The sequence below is a fragment of the Rhinolophus ferrumequinum genome, chromosome 14, assembly GCF_004115265.2.
Source record: "Rhinolophus ferrumequinum isolate MPI-CBG mRhiFer1 chromosome 14, mRhiFer1_v1.p, whole genome shotgun sequence".
In the NCBI taxonomy this organism is placed as follows: Eukaryota; Metazoa; Chordata; class Mammalia; order Chiroptera; family Rhinolophidae; genus Rhinolophus; species Rhinolophus ferrumequinum.
Genome location: NC_046297.1, coordinates 39,752,192 through 39,774,321, shown reverse-complemented (window position 1 = coordinate 39,774,321; position 22,130 = coordinate 39,752,192). Strand labels below are relative to the sequence as shown.

General features: G+C 39.5%; 1 protein-coding gene across 1 annotated transcript in view; it reads right to left on the bottom strand.

The window, feature by feature from the left end:
- Positions 1–22,130, bottom strand: part of LAPTM4B (lysosomal protein transmembrane 4 beta) — a 67,441-nt gene that overhangs the window by 23,473 nt on the left and 21,838 nt on the right. The window contains exons 3-5 of the mRNA XM_033126405.1: positions 4,888–4,961; positions 4,431–4,553; positions 736–834 (exon numbers count right to left, since the gene is read on the bottom strand). Of these exons, the coding sequence (XP_032982296.1) occupies positions 736–834; positions 4,431–4,553; positions 4,888–4,961 (296 nt within the window). The remainder of the gene's footprint in view (positions 1–735; positions 835–4,430; positions 4,554–4,887; positions 4,962–22,130) is intronic.

The window sequence follows — 22,130 nt, the reverse complement described above, 5'->3', positions numbered from 1 at the left end:
AAAAAAGGGGGCAGACTTCAAAGTTCAACATCCAATTTTTTTTGGAGAATTTTCTACTTACTAGTAGCACACAGGCACGAATAATAATGATGTTTTTCTTATCAGGTTTACAAAGATGAAAAGGAATAGATAGCACTCGGTTGATGAAGGTGAGAGGAAACAGTGCTAACGGCAGTGTTAGGTCATTCAACTTCTAAGAGATCAGTCTGACATCCCATCAAAAGCCTTTAAATTATGCATGCCCTCTAATTTTAAGTGTATCTTGAGGAAATAAATGTATAAGCATATGAAAGATATATTTAAATACATTCAATGCAGCAACATTAATAAGTGAAGAAGTAGAAACTGTCTCAATGTCCAACAATAAGTAATTTATTAAATGATAAATTCATATAATAGATTGTTATAGAATGTTCAGAATATATTGCATTTTAAAAATTAGTAACAAACATTGTAATGAATGTTGCAGCATATAGTATATACTATGTAATGCATAACATTGTATTAATTTATTCTCATTCTAACAGATTTTGGAATAACCTTTGATTGGCCTATGGAAGTTGGTTAGAGTTTATCTCTCACACAGGTAAGAGAAGCAACAGAATTATTAGGAAATCAAAAAGCAGTTCAGCTATCTAAAGCAAGATAATGAGATGACTGTAGTTTGTTTATTTCTTTGGCATACATGAATATGTTTAATAATATTTAGGCAATGAGTAAAATCTTCATTCTTACCTTAAAGGTCAAGATAATGCTGATAAACAGAAGAATAATAAGGACCAAACAGGTAGGATTCATGGACATGATATCATCTTTGTAGGGAAAATTAGGAGGCTGCAAAAGACAAGTGTCTTATTAGCAAATCATTCAGGATTATATTCCTTAGGCATTATTCAGATATGTTTATCAAAAAACAATTAGTTAAAGCAGACAGTTATTAAAGACCACTACAAAATTTCTAGCCTGCCTCTACTGATGAAAAGCGATAAACGGTGTGATGAGCAGAGGCTAGTCTGTTCATATATCAGGCAATAACTCCTGAAAAGAAAAATCAGAGGAAGATTCATGAGTGAGACCTGAAAACATAACTCTGCCTTCCTACTATATAAAAAGTTAAAAGTCAGTAAGTAGTCTTTATATATCTCTGATGTTTGGATTTTCAGCAAGTTCTGGACCATTCTAAAGGGCTTGTGCAGGGCACGGGGGAGAAAATATCAGTAGTGTCTTCTTTATACAGAGCATTTTTGTTGATGCTACTTCTCAAAGAGCAGAATCTTTTATACTAGTAGGTATTCGCAGCATTAAAAAAAAAAAAAAAAACAATTAAATCCTACCATCTGACCATACTGATTAACTACTAAGTCAAAGGAAACATTTTCAGAAAGATCAAAATCTGCTACTAAGGGTAGTGGGAGGCCCAGGGCCTCACCATGAAACACCCGCAAGCACTGACTGGAGTCCTGCATTTAACTGGCAGAGGTAAGTGTGCAGGGAGGCAGCCCAGTGTGTGCTGCCACCTTTTATCTCTTCTTCATCAGCCCATACCAAATATGGGTTTGCATTCCACATTAGCAGTATTCTGAGACACAACAAAGAAGTTCCAAATGTTAAGGAAGAACACCCGCGACTCATGTGCTTGGCTCCTCCTGCCCAGGTGAACAGCACCCGGTGATTTTCAGCGCCTCCTTTCACTTTGGGTGAAATACCTAAGAAACAAAATCTAAGTCACTCTTTGTGATCAGCTCACAAAACTAGTCCCTTGGAGCCTGGAAGGGTTTCTGAGTACTGAGCCTAACGTGCAAGAATAAAACTAGTTGGGCCGGCCCGGTGGCTCAGGCCGTTAGAGCTCCGTGCTCCTGACTCCGAAGGCTGCCGGTTCGATTCCCACATGGGCCAGTGGGCTCTCAACCACAAGGTTGCCGGTTCAATTCCTCGAGTCCCGCAAGGGATGGTGGGCAGCGCCCCCTGCAACTAAGATTGAACACGGCACCTTGAGCTGAGCTGCCGCTGAGCTCCCGGATGGCTCAGTTGGTTGGAGTGTGTCCTCTCAACCACAAGGTTGCCGGTTCGACTACCGCAAGGGATGGTGGGCTGTGCCCCCTGCAACTAGCAACGGCAGCTGGACCTGGAGCTGAGCTGCGCCCTCCACAACTAAGACTGAAAGGACAACAACTTGAAGCTGAACCACACCCTCCACAACTAATATTGAAAGGACAACAACTTGACTTGGAAAAAATCCTGGAAGTACACACTGTTCCCCAATAAAGTCCTGTTCCCATTCCCCAATAAAAAAAAAAAAAAAAAAAAAAGAATAAAACTAGTTGATGTTCACAAGACCAACATGAAATATATTGTTTCTGTGTCTAAAAAAAAAAAGGATTAAAGTAGAAACAAAGATCTTTACATGTGCTTCCCCCCAGAAAAGTGAGGGTGGTTTCTATAAGTCTAGTTAAGACTTATAAAAACACATGCACAACTTATTTTAACTGCATTTTACAAGACTCCACATAAACAGAAAAGGCATTCAAATGAAGTGGGTGTTCTCCCACAGCCATCTCAGATAATCATCTCTCCAGACTCATTACATCTCCACTTGTCAGCAAGGGCCTCAAAAATCAGTGGAACTTGAAGGAACTTTCTTTCACTACTGTGTCTTAGGCATTGCGAGAATCTGTAAGCCTCACTTTTTCAGCCCAGACTGATCTTGACATAGAACACATGGAAGATATGCACTTGTATTTTTGGTTTGTAATTACAAATAAAAGTAGATGGCGATTTTTTTAAAAACTGATGTTACGATTACTGTCAGCATCACCAATACTATCATTTTGCTACTAGCGGCTCTAAAGCAAATGAGCAAATGACTGAACACAGTAGGATATAACAGAAAATCTAAGTCAGGGGTGTCCAAACTGCGGCCCGCAATCCATTTTTAATTGGCCCGCAGCAAATTCCAAAAATATATTTAGTTTACTTAAATAAACCAGGTGAGGCAATACGTACTTCACCTCGAGTGAGTGATCCAGCTGTTTGTGTATGTTACCGCATATGGCCCTTGGTGAAAAAAGTTGAAAAAAGTTTGGGCACCCCTGGTCTAGGTAGTACCCTCTGTTCTAAACGCTTGCCTGCCTAGCAGGCTCTATGCTCCCTCTCAGTCTCTGCATCTATGGGCTGTAGCACACGGTATGCTATTCACATAGTCAGAGGCTGCCATGTGGCTTGCTTAGTATCTCCGTACTCAACCCCACCCCTTCCCAGCCCGATCCCATGACAGGCTATGTTGACATCATGCTTCCTCCACACTTGCAGAGTTGATTTTAGGATTCCAGCCCAGGCCATCGTTACAGAGTCAAAACACAAGTCCTTAAAGACAAAGGGTTTTGTACAACCTACTCATCATATATAAACCCCCTCATGCACCAACACCTGGCTGTACCACAGGGGTAATATATAAAATCAGCACATGGAAAACAAAGACACAAAAATTTTCTTGAAACAATGTTCTATCAAAACATGGACCTGTTTTCTAAAACAAAGAGAAGCTATTACTAAAGAGAATGACACCCTGACACCCACAATAACAACCCAGATACTTCTAAGGAGCTAAACACTACAGGCTTTTCGTTCTAGGTCTGCAGAGTAAGAGTTACGTGACCTGGGCATGATGCCACAAGATCACAAACTTCTGTTGCCACATTTCCTCCTCTCCCTCCACCCCCTCTTTCCCACTGAATTTCTTGGCCTCCGCTGTCACATCAAATCCCCAGTCTCTTCTCTCCCATCCCAGAAAAACACTGCTCCTTCCCCCACGTTCAGAAACTACTATTAAAATCTCCAACGAGTGAACATTGTCTCCATTTAAAACATTCTAAGATTTTGAAGAAACTGAATTTTAAGACATATTCACAGTTTAAAAAACATAAAGACACAGAAACATTCTGTGTCTAATCTCATACCCTCCATAAATTTCTTAATACCCAGTCATCGATATTCACATATATCGTCACAAAGGACATTTGACATAAAACTAATCCCAAAAAGATGCTTAGGGAAGAAAGGGTTCTATGGTCAAGTAAGTTTGTGACACAGTATACCATTGAGTTCCACTTTTCTGTAAAACACAGAGGCAAAAAGCTATCCTTTCCTGATAATTGAGTAAATTGCATTTTACAAAAATAAGACAATTAGTAACTCGCTTATGTTAGGTAGGTGTATGGTATCTAATTTTCCACCTTATCTCAGGTTATATTTTTCCAAAAGCACTTTCTAATAAACCAAAATCCCTATCTTCAAGATAACACTCAAAAATCGCCAGTCACTAATTCAGATGCAAGTTAACAATCCATAAATTATATATGCACACGTCTATCTGAATACCTCCATACATCTTACTTAACCAGGTTTCCCTCAGTAATCGGGCGGCCACATACCAGCTGTCGTATGTATTCCTGAATGGAGTTTGGATAAACCAGCACAGTGACTGCAACCAAGGTGTTCAGGGCAAAATCAAAGATCTGGTAACAGAAGAATGGGATGATCCAGGCAGCGTGTTGCTAAACATAAAAGAAAATATGTTGTTAATGTGTTCGGTATTATAAAACGTAATTTTTAATTCAGAGAAACCTTTTCTTAATCTGAAGTTAAATGGAGGAATAGCAATTCATTAAACCAGGTCATGATGGCAACTGGCAAGCCAAATAGAAGAAGTCAACAAACAAGGCTCAGATATTGAATTCCTCGCACCATGCAGTATTAGCAAGAGATTGAAACTTCCAAAGATTCTTAAAGAAAACTGAGAATGATACCTCTTACTCCTGACAGATAACTACACAGATTACCCGTGTAAGGGACCGAGAAAAAGGCCCAGCTTATTTCAAAGCTGCTTACCTTGTATGCTCCATAAGTAGCCATTGCACAGATCAGGATCATGAGAAGAGAAATTGCAATAGCAATGCACATGTCTGCCAAAGGTTAAAAAGAAACAATCAGTAATAGAGCCATTGTTGACACATTTTTTTCAGTCTCTCCAAAAAGGTACTTTGTTTATAAAGCAATTATAAGCAAAAAACTTTATAAGGAGTAAACCACCAGAGTTCCTTTGGAATTTGAGAAGATGATACTTTATGAAAGTGCTCAAAAAAGGTTCTCCCTAAATCATATAAATGCCTATCAATAAAAGATTGATTTACACAATAGTTTATTTCAAAAATGGGGAAGACTGCTTACAGACATATAAAGAAAAGTCTGGTCTTCTGGTCCATTGAATTATATATATAATAGGTTTTTGGTTTTTTTAACATACAAGTTGTCTACCTTGTATTTTATGAACTCATGTATGTGTCTCACTGCCCCTATTAAAACCCTCCACTGGCTTCCCATCTCATTTAATATAAAATCTCAGTTTCTTTTTTTTTTCCTCCTCAACTCTTATCATGGACTTCACGTCTGTTTATCCTAGACCGGGCCTTCTCCAATCTCGTCTCACCTCATCCCACATTTTCTAGCTGACGCTAATCCAGCCATACCACTTAGGTCATTAAACACAGTAAGATCATCCCACCTTAGGGAAGTTCCCACAGACTAGAAGAAATGTCACTCGTATTTTCACATGATAAGCTCTGCCTTTTTAACCACTCAGGTCTCAGCTCAATGTCAACACCCCCGAGTTACTGTCCTTCCCAGGCACTCCCCCACATTACTATTGTATTTTCTTTATGGCACATATCACTATTATCTTATTCATATTTGTTTGTGTATTGTCTGTCTCCCTCTGCAGGAGGAAACTTCCTGGGAGAAAGGACTTTTCTATATCTTGTTCATTGCTACAAAACCAACATCAAGAAGGGGACAGATGCCCAATATAGTAGCTACCAGTCACACGTGGACATTGAGCATTTGAAATGAGGGCAGTCTGAATTGAGATGTGCTGTAAGATTAAAATATACTCCAGCTTTCAAGTACCTAGTACAGAAAAGGAACGTAAAATATCTCATTAATTTTTACATTGATTACATATGGAAATTATATTTTGGATGTACTGAGTTAAATAAAATACTAAAGTTAATCTCGCCTGTTTCTTTTAACCTCTTTTAATGTGGCTACTAGAAAATTTAAAGTTACATATTGTGCTTGTACTATTTTTCTATTGAACAGTGCTGATCTATTAGGTTGGTGCAAAAGTAATTGTGGTTTAACAGGTTAAAAATAATTGCAAAACCTGCAATTACTTTTGCACCAACCTAATAAAACAATACCTATGTCAAAGTAGTACAAACTGAACATTTATTCAAGAGGCCATGTTTCCATATCTTTAGGAGATTCTGATTAAAAGTATGGTATGACTGGGTTTCTAAAGGTAATGTGTGGGGGGTTATCGCTAGCTAACAGAGCACAAAAACCCTTGAGGTAAAGTATCTGTACAGTGCTGACAGTTTCCAAAACATTTCACACATAACTCATCTAGTCTTCTTAACTCTGAGGTACATGTTATTGTTCTCACAGAACAGATTATGAAACTAGGGCTCAGATTATGTAACTTGTTGAGAGCCTTCGCATCAAAGGCTGAACTCTGACTAATCTTGCTTTTATGATTTCAGTCTCTGGCTCCTTCTACTATACTATGCTCCGTTGACTTACACTTTGAATAATGACCATGAACCAACCTGGCTGCCACTTCCTATAGGTTATTTCTCCAAAGGAAAGTATTCTAGTTTTAGAACCATCCTCTCTGTATCCTCAGCTTCAGAGATGAGAGAACATTTTAAGCAGGATATTTACAAACAGAAGCACAGTTAAAAGTACATTCCAGGACAGAATGCAGATGTCAACAAAGACAGGTAGACAGGTTGCCATCTTAAAAAAATGAGGATTCCTCAAATTGGTGTATAGATTTAACGCAATAAATTTATAATGATGCTGATGATTTTTATTAAAGGAGTAAAAATTTGATTCTCTAAAAGAAAACAAAAAATTAAGGTTGTTAACAGCCTCCGAAGATGATTAGTTCATAAAAGATCATGATTTCTTTCAGGATACATACATATTTTATAGCTTATTTTATAATTTCAATGCTAAATTAACTTTCCTTTTCCCTCTGTGAGGGAAGAGGTACATACAAAGAAATTTCATGTATATCTCTTAGTAATCTTACATGGCCTTACATGCATAAACTTAAATGCATTTTAAGTTCCTTAAATGCAAAGGGAAAGCCTCTGTTTATACTAAGAAGCACACACATATATGCATTCTTGTGCTGTCATTTGCATACGAAGCAAAGAGGGTATTAGGCTCATTTTCTTTCCCCTGCAGAAAGCTATGACTACAATGGAATATACCAGATTTCCCCGAAAATAAAACCTAAACAGGAAATAAGCCCTAGCATGATTTTTCAGGATGCTCGTAATATAAGCCCTACTCCAAAAATAAGCCCTAGTTAAGATCGTTAGCCAGACAGCCATATTTAGTACGTCCGTTGCAAAACACAACAGACATATTGAATTATAAAATAATACTAATATATAATTAAATATGAATAAATATTATTGACATTAATAATTAAAATAAATGACAATATAAATTATAATTAAGGGCAGGCTGTTGGCTCAGATGGTTGGAGCGCTGTGCTCCTAACACCAAGGTCTCCGGTTCGATTCCCACATGGGCCAGTGAGCTGCACCTCTACAGCCAAGATTGTGAACAACAGCTCTCCCTGGAGCTGAGCAGCCAGAGGTTGGTGTAAACTGCTGTGGGCTGCTCTGTGCTGCCATGGGCTACCGTGTGCCGCCCTGAGTGACCGGCAACCAGTGTGAGTGGCTGGCAATGAGCTGCTGTGTGCTTCCGCGGACTACCATGCACTGCCATGAGCAGTCAGTGGCTAGCGTGAGCGGCAGGCAGCTGGTGAGAGCTGCCGTGACCTGCTGTGAGCAGCCGACCCACGACTGGCGACCGACTGCCTCAGCTGGGGGGAGCGCAAAGCTCATAATACCAGCATGGGCTAGGGAGCTGTGTCCTACACAACTAGACTGAGAAACAGCGGCTTGAACCAGAATGGGGGAGGGGGAGGGCAAAAGAAAGGGGAGAAGAAAAAATATATATATAAGTATTTGTAAATTCCCAAGCGGGTGCCTTTGGATGAGAGGTAAACACCTATGTAAACAGATGAACTCGAGACTTATTGCCGAATGACCAATCAGAGTATAGACACACACATGAATAACGTGTGCACTTGATAACGAACAGACATCGCTGTGTCTAATGTGAATCTTCATAATTCAATACATCGTGTGTTGTAATGGACGTACTTAATGCACTCGTGTGAAATAAAGACACGTTTTCTAAATTTTGGTGCCTGCAATTTTTCGTCGCTTTTGTGTGGACCATCATTCTTAACTGTCATCATTTTTGTTGCCACTCCTGTCTTGTAAGTCTTCAATTAACACTTGATTAAATGGTAGATTTAAAGGGAATAATATTTTGACCCCCAGACAAGATGAGTGCAAAAAGAAAGCTATTCCGTTGAGTACAAGAAAGGAATCATGGAGGGCTCCCGGGCCAAGAATCTTACGGCTTTCTGCAAAGAGAAGTTGGATCTCCGAATGGTCAGAAAATGGCAAGCAGAGTACGATAACCTCAGTCAACAGGTGGACGAGGGAAATGCTAAGAAGAGCAAGTGTGGATCACGTCAGGTGGGCAACCATTATTTCCTGAGCTGGAAGACATCATCTGTGAATGGACTGCTGACAGGACAGCAAAGGTTTTGGTTGTGTGCAGGGCTGATATTCAAGCATTTGCCCACAATGGCAAATTGCAATGGCACCACAGTTAGAAATATCCCCAGAAGAATTCAAAGCATCACAACACTGGCTGGATGGCTTCCTTGAGCGATATCAACTGTCTCTAAGATCAACAACACTGTTCAAGCTAGAAGATACTGAAATTATTAAACATGCACTTGCATTCAAGTCCTTTGTTGATGGCATCGACTTTTCTAAATACCAACTCTCCAACATGAGTGCTATGGATGAAACTGCAGTGTTTATGGGCCAAGGATCTCAAACGACAATTGGTCAGAGGGGTGCCTCGTCAATCTACATTCCCCCACTAGTTACGAAAGTGCACGTTGTTACCTGTACTTTGGCAATTAGTCTGGATGGAAAGAAAGCCCCACCTCTAATCATCACTAAGGGCAAGAAAGATAAGGTTGAATGTGTTTCAGGCATTTATGTTCTTGAAACCGAAAAAGCCTTGTGCACACAAGCAGTTATATGGGCATTGGTCGATTTAATGCTGCCACTTGTTTTGTGAGGTGGCCAAAGAGGTCTGCTAGTCTGACTCAGCCAGCACTCACTGTGCTCAAGACACGAAGACCTTCCTTGCAGAGATAATAGATCAAATAATAATTCCCACAGGAATGACTGCCTATCTCGATTTTTGATGTTGCAATAAACAAGTCATTCAGGGACCATTTGTGCATGGAAATCAATGACTACATTGAAAATAGAATGGAGAGAAATCAACGTGGAAACTTTGTGAAGCCTAGCCTGCAAGAGGGCATGACTTGGGTGAAGAATTCATGGAATAAAATCACTGACAGCTGTGTTGCCAATGCACTATGAGCAGTCTACATGGACAAGAAGTGCTCATTTAAGGAGAGCTCTATTGCTGGATATGAGAGATTGGGGCCAATGGTTCTACAGGAAACGAAGTTGCAAGAAATTCAAGCCAGAATTCGGGGTTTGGAGACTTATGACCATGTTCCAGAAGAAGATGATATAACTGTATTTGAATAAATGTAGATTTTTGTACATGAATAAATGTAGATTGTTGTACATGAATACTGTGTTTCCCCGAAAATAAGACCTAGCCAGATAATCAGATCTAATGCGTCTTTTGGAGCAAAAATGAATATAAGACCGGGTCTTATTTTACTATAAGACCAGGTGTAAGGTAAAGGTAAAGATAAAGGTAAAGAAATGTAATGTAACGTAACATAATGTAATCTAATACCAGGTCTTATATTAATTTTTGCTCCAAAAGACGCATTAGAGCTGACTGTCCGGCTAGGTCTTATTTTCGGGCAAATACAGTAAATGTAGATTGTTGTGCATGAAAAAAATAAGAAATCCCCTGAAAATAAGCCCTAATGCATCTTTTGGAGCAAAAATTAATATAAGACCCGGTCTTATTTTCGGGGAAATATGGTACGTTGTCAACTTTCTCTTTTCCCCATTTATAAATGTGCTTTTTTTCCTCAGTGAACTACACACTGTTATTTCATTTAATCCTTACAACAATGCTTAAGAGGTAGGTACTATTATTATATCCCCACTTTAGAGAAGAAAAAGATGACTAAGAGAAGGCAAGTAACTTGCCCAAGGTTACCCAGCTAGTGAATGGTCGATGAGATAGTCTACCCAAGAAGTCTAACCCCAGAGTCAGTATGATACCTAGCTGTGAAGGAAGTGGATTAAATGCAATATATTGGGGGTCAAAGTGCTGGGAAAATCCTGTGGTCGCCCTAAAAGGAACTGGACATGAATAAGCACTTATTATGTGCAAAGCCTAGTAGAATTTACAGCAATCTCTGAAACTTAAACTCAGGCAGAAGTTTATTATTTTCTTCTTTGTCTACTTTGATGGTTTCCAAATTGTGTACAAGCATATTTTATAATGAAAACAATTAATTTTATGGAAGCCAACCCATTACAGGATATTCTTTGACTACCTCATAGATCTTAAAAGACACAGGTAAACAAGCAAGGAAACTCAAAGCTTTATTCCAAAAATAAAAATATTAATATAGCCTTTATTAATATAAAGTATTAATATAACAAACTAATCTTAATGAGAATTACATGTCCTATTCTGAAAAAAACCCACCACTCCAGAACTAAATCTCACATAATCTTAAAAAGGTTTTTTTTTTTAAGACTTTTTTTTTTTTTTTTTTCTTATTGGGGAAGGGGAACAGGACTTTATTGGGGAACAGTGTGTACTCTCAGGACTTTTTCCAAGTCAAGTTGCTGTCCTTTCAATCTTAGTTGTGGAGGGTGCAGCTCAGCTCCAGGTCCATTTGCCATTGGTAGTTGCAGGGGGTGCAGCCCACCATCCCTTGCAGGAGTCGAACCGGCAACCTTGTGGTTGAGAGGATGTGCTCCAACCAACTGAGCCATCCAGGAGCTCAGTGGCAGCTCAGCTCAAAGTGCCGTGTTCAAAGGTGCAGGGGGCGCTGCCCACCGGGACTCGAGGAATCAAACTGGCAACCTTGTGGTTGAGAGCCCACTGGCCCATGTGGGAATTGAACCGGCAGCCTTCGGAGTTAGGAGCATGGAGCTCTAACCGCCTGAGCCACCGGGCCGGCCCATCATGAAAAGATTTTAAACTTCCACGTTTTTCAAAAAATATGAAACTCGGGAGAAATTGAAAGGTACAAATAAAATGAAATTCATAAAATAAAGTATCCTATCACCACTCAATGAGATACTATTTACCATAAAAAATGTTAATTTGAGATGATGAAATATTCAAACTTCTGTTCCGATAAGTAATTATTTAACCACATTGAAGAGACTGAATATATGACAAGCATATGAGATAACTTAGGTAGAACCAAAGTGTAAATCTAATAAAAACACCGAGTAGGTAATATAAAATGGGCTAATATAGTACATTCTATCTCTTGGCACATGTTTATTCTCCTGAAATAATGTGTAGCATATCATGATAAACATGAGAACTACTCTAAGGAATTAAAATTCATTCCTTTTAATTATGTCACAGGCAAATGAAGAAATGGGATTTTTACAATCAGTAATAGTACTGGTCAGTGACAGGAATATCCTTTACTTAGTCTTTGCACAGTAGCTCCACAAACCCAGTCAGAGAGCACACTGGCTTCACATGCTTTCCTAAATTAAATTCCTGCCTTAATAATGCAGTTCTAATTTGAAAAGGATCCTATAAAAAGCTATACTACAGGCCACAAAAGGCATAATTAGAAAATGTTTCCAGATACTCAAGTCAAACTATCACTGAAACAGAATAGGCACATAAAGGAGTTCCCTGAAATCTCTTTCTAATTCTACTTTCTCTTCTATTTCTTGGATTTGTTTCCGTCCCATAAAACTTGTAGCTAGCTAGCTAACTACCTGATTTATGTTCCCACATCATCCTTGCCTAGTCATTCTTATGTCTCAATTTTCTGTAATTTCTGGCACTATGGTGCATGAAAACAAACAGTATTTGGTGTATATTCTCACCATTATGTCTAGAGAAGTATAATTTTTAGCTGAATTCATAGCAATGGTATGAACTACTCAGAGCAAACTACAGAGTCCTCAAACCCCACGGGGGCAAACAGAAAACTCATGTTCAAGTACCTATTCCAGGGGTCTCACATTCTAAGACTAAAAGCTTAGGGAACAATAAGAAATAAGGCGGGCCCGGCCAGTGGCTCAGGTGGTTGGAGCGCCATGCTCCTAACGCCAAGGTTGCCGATTGGATTCCCACCTGGGCCAGTGAGCTGCACCCTCTACAGCTAAGGTTGTGAACAACAGCTCTCCCTGGAGCTGGGTTGCCGTGGGCTGCCGTGGGCTGCCACGGGCTGCCTGGAGTGGCCGGCAGCCATCGTGAGCGGCCAGCTGTGAGAGCTGCTGTAAGCAGCCGACCAGAGAAAATAACGGCTTAAACCAGAGGGAGAGGGGGTAAGCAGTGGTGGGCCGGAAAAAGAGGGGGGGGGGGAGAAATACGGCATAATTTTATTCCCCTAAAACAGGAGGAAGGTTCTAATATACTTTTTGAATGTGTGTGATGATTGTTCATAATTTTTTATTGAAGTATATTCATACAGAAGAGTTTTTTGTAACTTGCTAATTTATAACTTTATTCTTAAACCCAAAATTCATTTCATGAATACTCAATAGATTCATGTATCATGGTGTGGGGACAGAGTCCCAGAGAGCAGTTTCCGGGCTCTCGGCCTTGTGTGTGTTTGCGGGGTTGCTGGCTCGGGTGGTGGTTGGCCATTGGCTGTAGCCAATTGGCCAATTGGCTGCTGATGTAACTGCCGTGGCTGCGCTGGCTGGTTGGTTTGGTTGGCCGGCAGAAAAGCAGACGGGCGGATCGTGTGGATCCTATTTCGGGTGTCTCGCCCGTCCACCAGCGAGAATATAGGCCACCAGGGAGAATATAGGCCGCCAGCAAGAATATAGTGGTATGACTCCCTTATCTATGGCTCCGTTGGTGTTCCTTTTTGGCCTCACCATGTCCTGCGTTCTTCCGTGGGGAGCGGGAGCTGAAACCCTGCATGACACCCTGCATGACACATGGGATAAACATTGTGGCACTGCAAAGATTAACAGGATATAATCTTTGTTCTCAGACGCTTAGCATCTACTAGGAAGAGAGGTAAATATTCAGTAGGAGATAACAAATGAAGAGCTAGGGGACTTCAGAGCAGGCAATATTATTTTCATCCAAGAGGAATAATAAAGAATTTATCAAAGGACATGGTTATTTGGGCTGGGTCTTATTTTCCCTCATAAAATGTTTCTGTTGAGATATAATTCACATGCCATAAAATTCACCATTTAAAAAAATGTAAAATTCACTGGTTTCGTTTAGTATATTCAGAAAGTTGTACAGCCACCTCCACTAATTCCAGAATATTTTTGTTCTCCCAAAAAGAACTCCCGCACCCTTAGCAGGCACTCCCCATTCTCCCATCCCTCCAGCCACTGGCAACCACTAACCTACTTTTGGTCTCTCTGAATTTGCCTATTCTGTACATTTCACATAAATGGAATCATACAGTATGTGACCTTTTGTGGTTTCTTTTACTTAGCATAATGTTTCCAAGGTTCATCCATGTTGTATGGCCTAAAGATTTAAAATAAGCTATAAAAATTTAGGAAGGGTTAACTAGGTAATTACGTCAACTTCAGGGAATCTCTCTCAACTCCTCACTCTCTAAAATAAGGAAATTAGCTCCTGCCAACCACACTTTTATGTTGGGATATTTATATTGACATAATTAAGTCTCATAAAGGTTGCTTATATAACAATAGAAAACCAAACCAATAAACAGCATTTAGATTTTTGTGATTATGTTCACTGGAGAACCAATGTGTGACTAAACCTAAAGCGAAGGAAATAAAATAAATTTAATAAAAGACATCCATGATTTACATGGAAAATTTTGGAAACACTACTGTGGGCCACTAAAGAGGATTTGCATTAAGTAGAAAGGCATAAGTTGTAATTAGACATTTTTTTTAAGGTTGCACATCTCTGTAAATTTATGAAAAATCATTGAATTGTACTTTAAAGAGAGTAAATTTTATGGTATATAAACTATACCTAAATAAAGGCATTTAAAAAAAATGATGTAACCAGATTAATTTAACATAGTCACACAAAACACAACAGGATTTCCTGAGACCTAGACAAGTTGATGCTAAAGCATGGAAGATTTCTGAAAAAGAAGGCTAGGATTAGCCTTACCATACACTTAAACATATTTGCTGGGGACATGGTGAGCTGGCACTATGCATTCATTCCTTCTTTCTAACGTGTCTTCCTATTTGGCACAGGCTAGAAAAAGCTAAAATCTAAATTTTCCAGATTCCCTTGCAGTTGGATGCCAGAAGCAGATTAGGTGTTCTCAGTTAGATGTAGACAACAAAGACTCTCTCCTCTGCCCAAACACCTTGGGCCCTGTCCTTGGCCCATTTAGTCCAGCTTTGGCACGAATCATGAGACAATTTATTGAAAATCCCTCACACTTGGTATCTGGTCACTCTGCTATCTGATCAAATTCTTACCCCCCAACCCTCTAGAACTTATCACCCTGGCGTACCTTAAGCAAGAACCCCATTTGAATTTGTCTAGCAATAATCTCCCTAGCCTTGGGGCGGCTGGAAGAACACTTAAAATAAAAGTTAAAAAAAAAAATCTCCGTAGCCTTGATGTTTCCTCTTAGTAATTTTTTATCCGCTGACCCCTTACCCTGCTTCTTGGTTATAAATCTTGTGCTTGCTGGAGTGGGAGTTGAGCCCGGTCTCTGTCCCCTATTGCTGTAGTCCCTCTTGAATAAAGTCTTCTTTACCATCTTTAATACATGTCTGAATAATTTTCTCATTAACACACAGTAAAACTGAATATCCCAGTCTCAGAAGAAAGCATACCGTGTGAATCCACTATATAAAATTCAAGCACATGAAAATTAAACAGATCAATTAGTGATATAAATGTACATGGTAAGTCTATGAAGAAAAGCAAAGGAATGAGAAACAGTTCAGAAGAGTGGGATCTTTGAGGTCAGAGGAAAAGATATGCAATGAGGAAGGGACATGTAGGGCTCTTTGGAAAGTAAGGTGAAAATCAATTTCTTTCTTTAAAAAAAAAAATTTTTTTGGGGGGGGAATATTGGAGAGCAGAATGTTTTTCCAGGACCCATCAACTCTAAATCAAGTCGTTTTCAATCTAGTTATGGAGGGCACAGGTCAGCAGCTGCAAGTCCAGTTGTTGTTTTCAATCTAGTTGTGGAGGGCGCAGCTCACTGGCCAATGTGGGAATTGAACTGGCGACCCTGGTGCCATGAGCACTGCGCTTTAGCCAACTGAGCCAATTGGCTTCCCCCAAAATCAATTTCTTAAATCAAGTAGTGGGTGCACAAGTACTTGTAGCACCATTATTTGATATGTTTTACAAATACTGTTTTATATCTAGTCAATATTTAATAAGAGATAATTCTATAAAGAATAAGGTAATCCATTGTTAATGAAAAAGCAGACTGGTGTTCATCATACATGAACTTTTTCTGAAAGGTTTTCTTTTTTCCAAAATAAAAATTTGGAGAAAAAAAATGATCCTCATGGTAAATCTATGCTAAATTGTAAATCACATTCTGATTTCAAAAACATTAAAATGCAAATGCAAACAACAAAATGAATCATCAGAGAAGCAGCAGATGAGGAAAGAGCAAAGGAGGAGCAGCACTGGACACCTAAGCTAATTTAGTTCTTACTCAACCTGGCAAACTTAGGGACTCAAACAAATCAAGGGACTCTGCAGGCTTAATGTTGCTAATTTTTAAGACATAAAGCAAACTTTTTCATGGTACTCTCGTAGGCAAAGTAGGGAAATGTACACCAGGCAAAATAGTTTGGTTAAGTAGAACATTCGGATAAGTAGGTGAATGATTCTATGAGGTCTTCCATTTGTCTTTCCAAATCCACTTTTCACCATCCAGTTCTCTGCTCCAGGAGGTTGACCTGTGTGGGCTATCAACAGGGTTCCCTTACCCTCTGGCTTTAATTGAGTTCAGCTAGTGAGGAGCCCAGAGATTAGAGAGAGGGATGAGAATAGAGAGCCAGGCTACCTCTGGCTATCAGGTTGCCCTGGGTTGGCTATGGCCCTAGACCAAAGGTCACCACTTCTTATGAAGAGGTTAACTGTATGACTCACACATTCCCAGCTCCAGTAACCCCAGCCTCCCTCCCATTTCTCCTTCAGGTCTAGGGACAGTAACAGCTGGCCTTGCTTATCCAAGTTACTTCACTATCCCTAGTGGTCTTCATACATCTACATCTTTGTAAAAAGATCTCCTAGAAAATAAATATTCATTGGATTATCCTTTTAAGAAAATGAGCAAGGTGTAGAATATGCAAACTTTTGAGCCATGTGATTTACAAGATAAATGGAAGGAGGGAAGGGTGCGGATGAGCATAAAGAGTCAGGTGGTTCCTATGGCTCAGTTTCCCTTGCTGTTGCCTACGTATAATCTATTTCCTCAAGACTGTTGGGATCTTTATGAGTATGCACAAGGGGACAAGTTGTGCAGACTGCCACGCTTGTTTGTGGGTTTGTGAATAGAGAGCAGGTAGGTAGCCTGGGGCCCTTTTAGCACAGTGCAAGGAGAGCTGCTCAGTGGTGCCAATAGCCATTATGGAAAGCCCCAGCTGATCATCCTGTGTTTTTTTTTCTATTGCTTAGTTTTTATTATCAAAACTTCCAAACATACACAGAAACATATAAGAATACACAGAGAAGTATAATGAATCCCCATCACCTATTTTGCCTATACTGTTTCATCTATGATCACTCCATACCTACCCATTCTACCACTGGTGGAAACCTGTATTGTTTCCAACTTTTGGCTATTATAAATAAAGCCACTGACCATTTTTATTCACGGCTTATTGATAAAGTAGGTAGAAAGGTAGAAATGAGCAGAAGGAGGGAACCAGCCTCAGTTAGGAGGCCCCTTGCAGCTGCTATTACTTAGGTCACAGATATCCTGCTCTGCAGGATATTATAAACAAAGGCGGACACAAAACAACTAGCTCAGCAGGATAGCAGGCTCACACCTGCCCCTAAAGCAAGAAGAAGGAAAAATGCTGGAGAGGGATGGGAAAACATCCTGCTTATCAGAATGTACACCCAGCTTCTCGTGGCTATTTCCATGAGCTCAAACGACCTTGGGAGCAAGTAGGGAGTATGGGGCACGTTAGCTGGGAGAATGAGAGATATTGGAGAGGGAGAGGGAAAGACAATTCTCACGCAGTAAGTGAGGAGAGGCTGCTTCCCTGTCTTCTCGGTCAGCCTGCTCCACGTTTTGGAGTGGACTTTCTTACTAATTAATAAACTTTGCTTTTCTGCAACTCCCTTAATTCTTTCTCTTGACTGAATTCTTTCCTTCAAGAAGACAAGAATGGAAGAAAAATGTCACTCCCAGTAACATTATGATGGGCACAAGCATTCATTTCTGTGGGGTACATTTCTAGGAGTGAAACTTCTGGGTCATAGGGTAGACGTTTACTTAGCCTTAGTTTTTCCCAAAGTGGTCATATGATTTACACTCCCAACGGCAGTGTGAGAATTCTGGTTGTACCACATGCAGGTTTTATTGTCAGTTCTGTTAATGTTAGCCATTTTGGAGGGGGGCCATGATTCACTACTGAGCTTGCAATTTGCATCTCCCTTATAACTAACAATGCGGAGAATATTTTTATCTGCTTATCGGTCATATGCATGTCGCCTTTGAAGTATCTGTTTCTTCTCATTGATTTCACTCAGAACCATTTATTGAAAAGCCCATCTTTTCTCCACTATATGCAATGGTTTCTTTTCCTAAATCTGGTGATCATATATGGGTAACCATTAAGACTTAACGATTTTTATGGCCATTTCCTTCCTCAGGCCAGGTGTGTCTACCCAATGAATAAAATAAGTTTGACTAGACAGACAAATCTGCAAAATTAATCAGAAATTAATTTGGATAATCTGCTGTTTGGTATTATGCATAGTACCGACATTTCCTGTTATAGCTCATTGCCACTCCCTTAAAATCTTACAAAAATGTTATTACTTCTACTCAAAGTAAAATATGAGTAATATGTCACACATACACGTTTTTCAAACATTATCCTTTGATCTTCTAAATCAATAAACAACAATTTTTTCTTTAAGTTTTTATTTTGAAATCATTTAAGGTATATAGGAAAGTTGCAAAAAATAATAGAGTTCAAGTATACCCTTCATCCTGCTTCCGTTAATAGTAACAATTTATCAAAAAAGTAACAATTTATCTAACCAGAGTGTAATTATCAAAACCAGAAAATTAACATTTGTATAATACTATTAATCAAACTATAGACCTTATTTGAATTTCACCTGTTTCCTCCTTTTTCTGTTCCAGAACCCATTCCAGGATCTCATACTGCATGTGGTTGTGTCTCCTTAGTTTTCTCCCATCTATGACAGTTCCTCATTGTTTCCTAGTACTGTCATGCTCCACAAATGACGTTTCAGTCGATGAGGGACCACATTTATGATGATGGTCCCATAAGATTTTAATGGAGCTGAAAAACTGCCATCACCTAGTGATATCATAGCCATCATAATGTCACAGTGCAACACATTACTCACATGTCTATGGTGATGCTGGTGTAAAAAACTAATTACTCAAGTGAATAATCCACTCTTCTGTACCTTTTTATCGTGTGATTTAAATGATCAATAAAAGTAATTACTAACTATTCTCTCATTCCTTTCAAATATGTGAAATATGAAAGAAACCTCAAATGCACTGCAATTATTATCCAGGACATTACAAAACATTTACTATTTTAAAGTCTTAAACACCAGCAAGCCTTTGAGGCTAAATTAAGCCTACAGAATCAGATAGTCATTACCCAGCTTAATCTCTGGCAATTAGAACAAGGCATGCAGTATTACTATTTGATTCTGTAAGAGACCGTTAGCATGAGAACTGCTATTTTAAGGTCAGGGTTAACAGCACCTAGCTTGAAACAACCTAATTGTAAATTCCAGGATGTGGGCAGTTGCAGCACGGAGACCAGAAGTCCTGTAGCTTATCTTGTACTCCTTGTCCTGTAGTTAAGTTAATCTTATACTCTTTGAAGCTATGCAAGTCCTGTAGCTTATCTTATACTCCTTGTCCTGTAGTTAATCTTATACACCTTGAAGCTATGTAAGTCCTGTAGTTTATCTTGTACTCTCTGAAGCTATGGAAAATTACTGAGTGCCTTGAAAATGCTATATAAACCCTTGGCTTTAAGTGTTTGGGGTCCTTGTTAAAACCCGCTGCGTCGGGCAGAGACTCGGACCCAGCTGGCTGGAAATAAACCTCGCTGTGTGACTTGCATTATCGTGTGTGTCCTCTGTCTGTCTGAGGGGGGACGATTCCGGACCGTAACAATTCAAATAGAACATTGCTGCATCACTTAAAATTTCTTTTTCTAACCTCAATTACCTTAGAAAAGGAATCCTGCTGCTAGAAACAGTGAAAGATCATTTATTTTTGAGTGTCAGTCAAACTTGTATTTATAGCTTAGATAGTCTTTTAACTCTGGGAAAGAAGGCAGAGAGTAATTTAATATTAATGGAGCTCATTATCCTGTCTAGAAGAATTCATAAGAGTAACAGTGTTGTTCAGAATGCAGAGAACGAACAATGTAACAGCAGAAGTTAGGTCTCGGTCTGACAAGGTCCCCAACCCCAAGACAATATAATGCCCTAACTTCTCAGAACATATTAGGAAGCAATGTTGGTGAAAGATGATGGATATGAACTGTCTCCTGGTTTTCCCTTTACTACCAGTTGTTTTCAGGTTCCTCCTCTTGAACTCTAATGTTGGGGCTCCTTTGGGGCTCAATCCTGGGCCCCCTTCTCTTTTTTCTTTACTATTTCCCTAACATAAATACCAATTTTAGGTGGTTGTCCTCAAATTTACCTCAGGCTAGCCTTCTGGGTTACAAATTCACATATCCAACTACCTTTTTAAACTCTCCACTTTAAGATAACTCACATTCCAACTACAGTATATCTAAATAAGAATAGCTAGTAAAACAGCTAAATTCAGTAAACTATGCTGAACACTTATTATAGGCCAGACCCCATTCTCAGCATTTTTCACGTACTAACTTATTTAATCATCACAACCATCCCATGAGGCAGATACTATTATCATCCCTATCTTTCAGAGGCGGAAACTAAGGCACACAAGGTAACTAGCCTGATATTAACTCATTTAATACATAGCAGGGTTAGGATTAAACTAAGGTAACTAAGGTCTTCTGGCTTTAGAGCCTATATTCCTAACGACTATGCTAAGCTAAGTCACTTAAATCAAAATCGAGTTTTCTCTCTCAGGTTTATTCCCATCTCCTGACCCCAGATTCTCTCTTCCTAATAAAGAGGCAGGTAGTTGACTCAAGTTGGAAAGTAGGTATCATCTTAGATTCCTCCCTTTCTCTTACTGCCCATTCCAGCAAGTTCTGTCAATTCTACCTCCAAAACCCAGCCTCATCCCCATCCCCATTCCCAATGTAGCCTGTATTGCAGAGAAACGTCCCCAAAACCAGTCTACCCGCTTCTGTGCTCACACATTCAGTCCCCTAAACTCATCGTCCACTCAGCAACGAAAGAGATCTCCTTAAAACACATCAGTTCATAGCCACTGAATTACTTAAAACCATTGAATAGCTTTTTCTCACTCTGAGGATAAAATCCACAATTCTCACTGTGTCTTCTGGAACCATGAAAATTAATAAACAGAAACCTCATTTGAAATGGAGTCAGGAGGCTAGAAGGGAGACCTCTCCCACTCCTGTCACTCAACACACACTACTGACCCCAAAAGGAAGAGACATACCTTGCATTTTCAACAGAAAGTGATACTACTTTACTAGTAAGCAGGAAGAAGAAAAGATTGCTCCTTGCCCGGGGCCAGCTCAGCCAATGGGAGATGGCCATAACTGAGGCAATGAAAATTCACTTTACTTTGAACTTGTAGTTTCCTCCAGGGGACTCTCTGTTTACAACAACCCCTCCCAAGTCCATAAACAGGCATTCCTCTCCTTTGTTTCTCTGGACTTGCAGATGGTTCTCCATTAGACCCCATGTCCTAAATTTCAATTCTTCGTTGTTCTGGAATAAACCCATTTTGCTGGAGAGATATCTGGCTGTCTATTTGTTTAAGGTCAACAAATACTCCCAGTTTATCTCTAAACCTGCATCTTGAGCCACTCTCCCACCTTACTCACTTTGCCCCAGCCACATTTTTTTTTTCAAATGTATTTAAAGTTCTCCAAAAGCCAATGACAAATAAATTTGCACCTTTGTTTGGAATATGCACAGCACTGCCCCTTTCAGTTAGCATGGACACAGCATGACTATCAGTATAAAATGTTCAGGTTCCTGTGATCTTAGAGCTGGGTGTCTAGCCTTCTCCCTGTCTATCCACATTCACATCCCCGTGTATGTTTCTACTTATCAGAAAAAGGCCCCAAATCCACCAAATAACCAGCAACATAATTTCTAAAATGTAGAATGATCACCCCCTGGAAGAACTGTAAATAATGAAACACAATAGAAGACAAAATAAGATATACAATATCCTTTTAACCCTCCTTCCATTTACTCCCTCTCCTCCCCAAAAGACCAAAAGGCAGGGGTAAAAAGACTATGACAAAGCAATAATTTGGGCAGGTTAACATGACATGTTAAAAAGAAAAATAAAAGATACCTCATTTAGACTCTTGTACTTAGAACACAGGCAGAACATGGGCAGCACATAAATATTTGTTGATTTGCTTTGCACCAATGGA